This window comes from Varroa jacobsoni, unplaced genomic scaffold (assembly GCF_002532875.2).
Source record: "Varroa jacobsoni isolate VJ856 unplaced genomic scaffold, vjacob_1.0 scaffold_773, whole genome shotgun sequence".
NCBI classification, from domain to species: Eukaryota; Metazoa; Arthropoda; class Arachnida; order Mesostigmata; family Varroidae; genus Varroa; species Varroa jacobsoni.
In genome coordinates this window covers 416,776-427,243 of record NW_019213675.1, presented here as the reverse complement: position 1 = coordinate 427,243, position 10,468 = coordinate 416,776, and the positions used below count along the sequence as shown (strand labels likewise).

The window sequence follows — 10,468 nt, the reverse complement described above, 5'->3', positions numbered from 1 at the left end:
ATAATGAAATATGCCCCCAGGAACCACGTAACCCATTTCAAATGTTTCGTGTAATTTTTGTTTACAACCCTTAAGAATTCAGTTCATAGCCCGTCGGTAGGCCGAATTGTTGAGCACGGCGTTATGTTTAGGTTTGTGGATCGGCCCGCATTACTTCGTACTGGTGACTTTGCTTCACTTCGACGTTTCGAAGCAGCTTCACTTTGAATTAACACTAATTAATCGCCTAATTTGATTCACCATTTTGATGACCAATTTGAGATTCGTATTCTCTGCGACATCGTCGGCTAACGGCGTAACGGTAAACAAAAAAATTAAAGTGCAGTTATGGTGAACTTCTTGGGTTTTTTTTCATTCCCTTTGAATTATATCAATTTCAAATCACCCCGAATAGGTATTCTTTAACTAAATAACATCGAAATCAAGCAGAAACACAAGATGAGGCGTAACTTGAACTATTGAATCGGATGGTATTGCAGGTAATTCGTCATCGATATCTAGCATACGCAATTCTACAACGCACATCAAATTACTAACATCCGTCGTTGTAGTTAAACGTATAAGAACGACACGGGCAATAGGTTTAGTCTTAAGTAAGGTATGCTTTACTCCAGGCGCCTTATGCTCTTATCAACGATAAGGACCGTTGCAAGCTGAGATCGCTCGTAGATGACTAAAAATTGTTCTCTTTGGTCATTTAGCGGCTGCTTAGTGCACATACCAGTTAAGCATTGAAGCTTCATCGGTAACACCCTGTATATATAATAGGTTTATGATTTTCAAACTTCCATGGTAAAATATCAATAACAAAAGAACGCACAGAAGTCATCCGCTATGAAGAATGACGAGCTTCGGGTGTTAATCGCGCTTCGTCATTCGTACAAACTAACCGGTTTTCCGATTTTTACTGGGCCAATAGTATATCAAATTGATTCAGTGAGGTTCTGTTCCAGATATATGCTTTTATAATACGCTGAAGTGCTTCTCATATACAACAATGTATAGAAAATGTTTTTGTGTAGAGTTCATAATAATTGTAAAAATGAAAAGGAAGGCACGCTTTCCTAGAAGAGTTAGGAGGCGTGACCACTAATGTCACGACGTTATAACATCCGAACAATCTTACCCGTACTTGGAGCAATGACAAATTACGAGTATCGCTGAAGTTTTCACCTTCTTGGTGGATATGAGTAATTTATTACTTAGTTAAATAGCTATTTTCACAAGTATATACAACAGTTCTGCAATATTACAATATGTCCATACAACAGCACGGCCAAGGAAATCTGTAACGTGGTTATGTCACATGTATAATCGAAATCTTCAAAGACAATTAACCGAGTGGTAGCTATGGTACCTACCCTCTGTTTTATGGGTAAAATCCATTTGCAAATCCATTACACATTTATCTAACTACGGTTGCTGTATTATCATTATTCAAAAATACATATCTCACTATTACATTTTTGAAGCAATTTTTGTCTCTTGCATGCTGATCCATCCATGCTGGTCTATCGCATTCGGACGCCAGCACCTATTCTCACACATAACATTATATGTACTATATCTTATTTAGAAGAATCACGGATCGTTGATAAGAAACTTCGGTAGAAATTTCGCAAAATTTTAGACTTTTTTCTTTTACTTAATCGTCGCTTTTCAATTTAGAACCAAATATCGTCGTCTTCGTCATCTTCGTGGCCGTCCTCAGCATCATTGTCGCCTTCGGCATCTGCCTGAGGCTCATTGCCCTGACTTCTCCTGGTGTTGGTGCCTTCACGCTCGTCTTCGGCATCCCTCTCTTCTTCGCTTTCGGAGATAACGAGGTCATTATGGATGGCTCCTCCATCAGAGTCTATTACATCATCCTGATTATCCTGTGCCCACGGCTCCTGTCTTGATTCATCTGAAAAACGTGAAAACCAGTGAGAAATATATCTCTATCCCAGTACGTGCCACTGTCACTAATAATTATATCGTTGCTCTCTGTGTAGGTAACTTCTGAATACCAATGGCTCATTTTTCCGCTAACTTTCATTATTATTATTACTATGTAGAAGCGTTGTTAAGCTTCGAAGTAGAAACATATTCACAGTGTACGTGTATTTTGTTTTCCTGTCACATCTAGTGTAGTGTTACTATATTATTACTAACCTCCGGTGTCATACAATGCGTCAGAGGGTTGTTCTCGATGTTGCCTATTAACCGCTTCTTCGTCCTCGTCAAATTCTTCACCTGATTGCTGTGCGGCCTCTTCAACATCTTCATCGTCGCCGGCCTGTTGTTGCTGATCGTCATTAGGACGTTGGCCGTTTGCATTTTGGTTTTGGTTGTTCTGAAACTGGAAGTCACCCTGCAGTAGAAATTCCGAAGGATCGTAATTTTCGTCAATCATCTCTTCATCTTCTTGTTGAGTGCTCGGGTTGTTGTTGGCAGCTTGGAACCCACTTCGCGTCAGTAGCACGCCCCGGTTATCGTCGTCAGAATAGTGTGAGGCATTGTCATCGTGGTCAGAGTGGTCAGGTGAATTGTCCGGCGTCATCTCGAGATCCTGACCGAGATTGTTCTGCTGTTCCTGCTCGCTGCCGTCTGGACCCTCCGGATTGTTTGCTTCTTGTTCTGCCGTGTCCAGCTCATTTGGTTCTGTTTCATGTTCTGTGTCCCCTTCAAAATCTCCCTCCTCCATTCCTTCGGGGTAGTCGTCATCCTGACCCTCGCCTTCCACGTCAACCATTTCTTCTTCGCCTGTTTTTTCACGAACAAACCCGACAAAATTGATAATCGTAATATATATTAGCGTAATTTGTAACTGATGCTTTTGTGCGATACTAAGTCCGATTCTAACGTGGATAAATGCGTTGTTGCGAGTAGTTCGGCTCAGATAAAGGTACGTTTTACAGTAAAGGTTTCACTACGTGAAGTGCACGGATTACACATAACAGATAATGCAATAATTACCTTTGGCAGCATCGCCGTGACGCGATGCGTTTAGCGAATCTGTTTCGGCAGCTTCCAACGTCATGCTGATCGCATTTTCCAGAGCGCTAAGCTGGCCATCTTGTTCATTGAGAATTTCAATACAGCGCTCAACAATTTCCTTGCCCTTGACTGTAAACGGAGAGTCAACACCGTTAAACTGAACAGAGTTTGTGTACATGAGCTCAATGTCTGCCAGGAACTCATGCCTTGAGTGATATTTATGTGCCTTAGCGTTTGCCACAACGGTGTCTAAATCCATCGGTTTTTTGATCACCTCGTAGTAGTCCTTGACAAACTTTTTATTGACAGGCTTGTGGAAGGGCCAAGACTCGGGGATCGTCTTTAGAGAATGCTCGACAATATTCTCCAAAATGTAGCTCAGTGCCACTTGATCATTATCGTCCAACAGAGGATTGATCGCCTTCTCCAGTCGCATGAGTGCTACCTCCTGTGAAGCGCAAATGGCGTTGTACTAAATTAACAACAATATTTTCTACCGTGTATTATTACAGACGCTAAATGATTGATAGTTTAGCTTTTTTTAAATGTAGAGAGAATAGAGCGCGTATAATATGATACGTTGCGTACCTTTTCGGCGAATCTTTTACAGCAAAGTTCGAGCATTCGCTCGGCGGCGTGGGTAAGTGGGCTTTTTGGACCATTATACAACTTGCTATTCTCAACGATCTGGTTAACATCAACGAGGAATTCCTCTCGTGCATGGTAGGCATGGTCATGCAGCTTTTCACGAATCTTTTGAAGATCCATTGGTCGCTGCACGATGTTGTAATAGTCAGGTACAGCCTTGGAGTTAACTGGATGCGCAAAAAGTTGAGTATCGGGCAGATCACGCATCTCATTCAGGATCACTAAGGAAGTGACGAAACAAAAGGATAGATACACACCCAGCGGATTATATACGTTCAATAGAAACGTAAAAAACGACACAAATATTTTATTCTATAATTGCAAAATCTAATAACTTGAGGATAATCGATTATCAGGTTCTAATCGAGACTTCCGCAAGAAACGCATCATTGCAAGAGCAAAACATTTTGAATGGTGATAATCATTAAAAAACTTACATTCGAAGGTGGACGACAACGTGACAAGTGGATCGGTCCTACGGCGATTAGCTGACTGAGCGGGTTTGCGTAGATAGTCGCATTGCTGTGTCGTGCTGGTAGTTACACGCGAGCGACGAGCCGGCTTCGGTACTTTTGGAATTTTCAGAACGAGACTCTTGCGGCGTAGCTCATCAGCGTGCTGTATGAGAGTCTTAGACAGGACTACTCGGGTCTCGTCTACCTTGACGAGGTTATCTTCTTGAAGGGCCATAGAGCTATCAGGCTCGTCCTCTTCTTCAATTTCTGGTTCCTCATCTTCTCGAACCTCTTGTGGACTGCCATCTTCGGCAAGCGGGTCCATGTACTTGGGACAAGCCTTATTCGTTCGCATATGGCCGACAAGTCCACAGGCGCCACACTTAAGTTTCAACTGAGGCGCGTCCTTTTTAAACCGCTTTCTAGAAGGTGTTAACGGTGCATTGGGGCCAAGCTTTTCGCGTTCCTGATTTCTTTTCAAGCGACGCAGTTGTTCTTGGATACGTCGCCTCTCCTTGCGCATTTCCTCTTTCTGGCTTTCGTCCAAAGACATTGCAAATTGACGTATGAATTCTTTATCCTTGGTCTCACGGATTCTTACGTACGTATCAATAATTGCCTGCTTTCTCACAGTCTCAATGCGAACATACTCCTTTCCTTTGCTATTTTTAAAAGTTCGGTAAATTTTGAGGATTTTCGGGGTGCCATCTTTTTCATCATCCTTCTTGTCTTTAAGACCCCCTTTTCCTCGTTGTCCGTCATCGCCCATGATGAGTTTTTGCAGTTCACGTCGCTCGGCCTCCTCTTTTTCATGGCTCAACTGACTTGACGTCTTCTTGTTGGCGAGCATATTTTCAATGTTCTTTCCCATTTCTTCAATGTCTTCGTCGCTCTCTTCTTCTCCTGCGCTGCTTTCTTCATCTGTTGATAGAACTTCTTGTGATGACAGAACCCGGTTTTGCAGTTCAAACAGCCGTTGGCATTCTTCCTTATACCTACACAAAATCATCATATATTAAATGTGTGCTTAATATATAATGGACAGATTTTGCACTAGTAAAGTCTTAGAATATTTATTCATGCGATGACACGTGCAAATGAACATACCATTTACATAATTAAAAAAAATCAGTTCCTTCGTCAATACAGCCTTTAAAATTTAAAGCTTGTCACACTTCTTTTCTCCGCTGCTTTCTGTTTGCCTGATTTTAACTGATTTCGCTTGTTTACACTTTTGTGCGCGATAAAATCTTACTATAGAAAAACAAAAATACACAGGTGCAATAACGAGGATCGTATAAAAAATACGCAGCTTTTGACAGCGTTTCTCAAAACGGGCTCCAGTGCTTTAAAACTAGAGATTCCTACTTGAACCACAAACGACGCTTCAGATAGCAACTAAAAGCGGATGTCGATAAAGTTCAGGTTCTATTGCGTTCAAATTCAATCCAATAATTTTATGAAGTATCTGCCAAGTTACAACTTAGCCCCATTACTGTTACGGAGCATTTTTAGCGCAAAAAGAGATAGTTAAACTTTTAGTAAATCCCAACATAAACAACCAGTAGGAAAGGAGAACAAAGAGCTGTTCCAAATGATTTCGCTATATGACAACATTTGATACCATCAGTATTTAACGACTCGCAATGTGTGGCCTGGAAGATCGGAGATAAAAACACCAAATAGATAATCTGAAAATGGGTCCATTGCCTAATTATTTCAACTGTTACTCAAGTACGGGGCTTGGGTTTCCCAATTTTGGCAACACGCGGGCCAATATTGCAATCAGCTCTCTCGTAATGGCATAGTAATGACATAGCATTAATGAAATATTTCACTTACTTTTTAACTAAAAAATGAAAATGATATAGAGGCGGTTTTCAATGGATGATGGGTTCTATGAATGAAGCGCTTGAAGGCATTGTCCCAGAAGTATAGTGCCCATTGTACGAAGCCAAACAAGTTACTCACGAAGGTGAAGTTGTTCTTCACAAGGATAAGTTAAAAACTAATAAATCACCTTTTGAATAAGCGTAATATGATTATACGATACGCTTGCAGTAACAGTGCCTAGGAATATATATATATATATATATATATATATATATATACACGAATAGGATGAAGTGATCATATATATATGAATTCGGATATTTAAACAAAGACCTATGTTTCAGGATTAAGAAAATATCATCTTAAAAATCAACACAGCATCCTAGGGTGAGTGAGTCTTATATTAACACCTGAAGTAGCTTCCTTACCTGTGTGCTTTAAAGTCTTGGTCAATAATTACTCCATAGAATGCATAATACTAACCTTTCCTGGTGTTCTGCAATTGAAAAACGATTTCCTCGAGCGAATTTCCCCATCCCGTCCTCTCCGGCCTTCGCCTGTTCAGTAGACAATGTTCGGACCACATCAATGACTTCCCAACGTGAAAGCTTTTTGATCTCATCTTCAGGCACACCGAATTTACGTAATATACTTTTAGCATTTGAAAGCGACAATCGTCTCAAGTCCGCGTCAGTTCCTGTCACCGTCTTCTTAACAGCCTCTTTGCGCTCTTCATCCTTTGACTGCACCGGTTTATTTGGAATGCGCACATACGAGAAACCTTCACCGCAACCCGTTGGGTCGGCCACACCGGCCAGTTGCAAAAGGCATTTTCCCTTCATGGCTTGAATGAACGCTCTCGTGGAGTTCCACGGTGCTGTCTTTACTTCATCATCGATTTTGTTTTGTAGGTCGTCCTCGTTCTCTTCGTCAGCTGTGAAAAGACTTTTCTCCCCGTAACCAGCGTCCTTCAAGCGCTGCTCGGCAGCCAACATCGAATAATAGCCGCAGCACTGCTCAGGACTGACCATTGCTCGTATTTCATCTTCGGTTGGCAACCGAAAATCGGGTTTGAGAACCCACCAGTTCGAGTCCATACCCGTTCGTTTGAAATCGGCACATTGCTTTAATCGCTTACGGATTGAACTCTCTGAATGATTGGGGAATGCCTTGCGAATATCTTCCATCTTAATACGTCTCGGGTGGTCACGGGATTTCCAAAAGAGCCGATAGATGAACACCTGCATGAACAGAAAGTTTGCGTATCGCATTTTACGTCATCCTAAGGTCTAGAACTAAACACAATATTGGTTTCTTACATTTTTAATACCTTAAACACGGGATGACGTGCTATGAAGGGCTAATGCTCATCTTTCTTAGTGCGTTGCCAGTGTAACCATGTGCCTGCGGCCATCGCTGGTTCAGGTTTCAGCGTTGGCAGATGGTTACCACGCCATTTCATAGAAAAGTCCAATGAGACCATTAGAAACCATGGGGATCATGGCTTAAAGAAAGAAACACAGTATCCATTTAAAACACATAGTATCCATTGTGGAGCATGTTCCTACAAGGTAATAAGATAGTTACATACCTGTAAAAAGTCCCTGATGAAGTTATTTGCTCTCTTAGAGTTTGGACCAGGAACCTCATAAAGCGGAAGTTCCTGTCCGACTGTAAAAATAGTCTCAACTTCTCGGACGTAGTAATGTTGTCTCGTTCGAATAATAAGAAAATCTGTTTTGGACATTCGATGCTCAAACATCGGAGCTCTGAACAGATTGTTCTCGAATGCGGGCTGACATTGGCCCGGCGCTAACTGACCAAGGAACGGTGAAGTGTGGGCTAAGGCCATCTCCCCGAATGGTAAATCAGGTGCATGATCTTTCCCTGGTTTACGCTTATAGTAGTTTTTTATCTTGCTAGCCATACCAATTTGCATGACCAAAGGTGGATGCTCCTCACTGTATTCGGTTAGCACCAATTCACCATCTTTGCCAGATAAATCCTCGGGCGTTCGCATGAAGAACATTTCACCGCCGCCACTGGCTTGGCGCTCGGCGTCGCGTTCCTTTTGTTTCCGTCGAATATTTTTAAGCAATGAAATAACGCCGTGTGGGCCAGGCAACGCCAAAGGTCCATGGGAAAAGCGTTTGAGCGCCGGCCGATGGATACTGCGCAACTTGAGTGGCCCCATGTGAGTCGGAAAGAACGGCTGCCGCAGCTCGATAGCAGGTATTGAGTGTTGAATGAGATTGCCGCCTACATTCGGTTTAAGAGCTGAATCTTGTGCTTGGCGCGGGTTGTAAAATTCATCGTTTGAAATATTGTATGGATCCTGTAGAAAACAACAACAGAATATTGTGTAACAATTAACTCAAAAAAGTTGAGAGGTTCACGTACGCTTAATTACAACGTTTGTATATTACACAACAACTTATTTAATGCGTAGTAAAATTGCGCGTATATATCTATCTCATATGGTACAGCTAAGCTAATGAAACAAGGCTTTTAATTGACGCGGAAATACATTACACTAAAACAATGTTGCGAGTCGTAAGTTTCGTACCGCCGGCCAGCATTGCTTCAGACAACCGACCTCAAACACGAAACAAAGCATGTCTACCTCCAGTTTCAAGCCTAGACCCACCTGATCACCATGAATTTACTAGAACAAACGAAAAAAACATCCACGCTTGCCTTTTGATCTTGTTCCTTTGGAGGCTGTGGACTCTGGGGTTCAGGTTCGGCTATTACACCAGCTTTACCCAGAAGAATTCTAGATTTCCTCAGTGGGTCCTTGTTAGGATTCTTCTTTTCTTTTATTTGTGTTTGCGGCTCACGCATCTTCGCCGGGTCAGGATCGTCAGGCACGCCAAGTATAATATTCTCATCGTTCGGGTCAAGCGTAAGCATCTGAGGTGCTGGAACCTTAATCATAGCCTGTGCATCCCAAATTACCTCTTCTTCCCAGGGTGAATAGACCAACTCTTCGTTCTCTACTGGAAAAATCGAATACCACGTTGTATCTTCACCAGTATTTGGTTTGACGCCCTTCGCTGCAGCAGCTTTTTGCAATGCTGATTGGGCAATTTGGTGCGATTTCTGGTTTGCAGCTGAGAAATGGCCATTTTTCTCTGGCTGTAGTGGGGTTAAAGTGGGCATTGGGGGCGGCTTTTGCTGTGAAAACGTACGATTTTGGATTGAAGGCACCCAACCTGCAGCATGAACTCCACCTTTGCCTGTGGTGTTTACTTTATGCTTATGCTGAAAACAAGAATGTTAATAAATTGATGTGAAATACCCGCCGGGTGCTCAGTTTCAGATTAGATCATTACCACATTTTCATAAAAACATAAACAATGCTTCAATCATTCGCTTAACTTCAACATCTGCAAAAATACACAATCTATATGGTCAAAGGCCAACATTACATCGCTTATAGTCATCATTTGCCCAAGACCGGAAAGTAAAATGAAGTCAATATATGACTTTGTTCTATTTTTCTTGGAAAACATTTTCCTTCACTCGAATTCCAAAGCAATATACTATAGCACCCTTCACTTTCACTTACATCATCAGCATTCCAGATGATGTCGTCTTCCCATGGTAGCTGCGTCACCATTAGGAAAGCATCTTCTGGGATGTCACTATGCTCTTCAGAAGGTTCGAACTGCTTTAAATGCGGGTACTTATCCATATTTTTGTTCTCCTCTTCAGGAATTAGTTTAAAGCCATAATCAAGGGTATCTCCCGTTTCGCCTATCCCAAACATATCGTACCTGTCAAAGGCCAAAATAGTTTTAGCATGAAACGTCTATTGTTCTGTTGTGCATACTTTGCACCATCCGTTATTTTGTGCTTCCACTCACATTTATCACCAAACATGGAAGATACCATTAACTTTACCCACCACAACTGCGCAGGTCCGAAGCGAAAATCGGCGACTACGGGCTGTCCAGAATCTTGAGTTGTTCTCTCCTCGTCTTCTTTGACCTTTTCGCGCTTTTCCTCATCCTCGTCTTTTGCATCGAAATCCACCGCTTCCGAGGGTTCCAACATTTCCAGAGGCACATTATCGCTGTCCAGTATATCAAGCACCACCTCACGCTCCTCCTGGTTGATAGAGGTATCTAGGGAAAATTATGATCATTATGAAAATAAAAAACCTTAATTATATGACATGCTCTATGATACACTATATTCAATATGATATTACAGAGTTGCAACAGATTTCACTTGAACTGCCTTTCCCGAATTTTGATTTGGCTACGGTTACTTATAATTATTTGAATAATTAAATTTATTTTTTTTATAAAGGATCAAGCGTTTTAATCTCTATACGACAACAAACGGTCCATTGCCAAATTCAGAATGCAAAATGGTTTTTAATCTTATTGTTTGGTCACTAAAAAAAAATACTGCCTCTTGTAGCTTTTCTAATTTAGTTTAAATATGTAGATTTGTTTCTCTATTTTAGAAATGCTTTATTTCTCTAATAGCTTTTTTGTAATCTAATAACTATATTTTTTCTAATACCATGTTAACCATTTTAT

The 10,468-nt window shown here is 41.4% G+C and overlaps 1 protein-coding gene and 1 long non-coding RNA gene across 3 annotated transcripts in view; one reads left to right on the top strand and one right to left on the bottom strand.

The window, feature by feature from the left end:
* Positions 1–1,161: 1,161 nt before the first annotated feature.
* Positions 1,162–10,468, bottom strand: part of Taf1 (TATA-box binding protein associated factor 1) — a 27,800-nt gene continuing 18,493 nt past the window's right edge. For both annotated transcript variants that reach the window (XM_086969687.1, XM_022838726.2), the window contains exons 5-14: positions 9,826–10,045; positions 9,487–9,694; positions 8,613–9,179; positions 7,507–8,250; positions 6,399–7,156; positions 4,065–5,077; positions 3,568–3,848; positions 2,959–3,427; positions 2,155–2,745; positions 1,162–1,906 (exon numbers count right to left, since the gene is read on the bottom strand). In XM_086969687.1, the coding sequence (XP_086825813.1) occupies positions 1,665–1,906; positions 2,155–2,745; positions 2,959–3,427; positions 3,568–3,848; positions 4,065–5,077; positions 6,399–7,156; positions 7,507–8,250; positions 8,613–9,179; positions 9,487–9,694; positions 9,826–10,045 (5,093 nt within the window). In that variant the 3' untranslated portion in view covers positions 1,162–1,664. The remainder of the gene's footprint in view (positions 1,907–2,154; positions 2,746–2,958; positions 3,428–3,567; positions 3,849–4,064; positions 5,078–6,398; positions 7,157–7,506; positions 8,251–8,612; positions 9,180–9,486; positions 9,695–9,825; positions 10,046–10,468) is intronic.
* The window catches only part of LOC147753067 (uncharacterized), an 11,770-nt gene continuing 3,176 nt past the window's right edge, over positions 1,875–10,468 (top strand). Inside the window, exons 1-2 of the long non-coding RNA XR_015312351.1 lie at positions 1,875–1,948; positions 6,260–6,302. This is a non-coding gene — a long non-coding RNA (uncharacterized LOC147753067). The remainder of the gene's footprint in view (positions 1,949–6,259; positions 6,303–10,468) is intronic.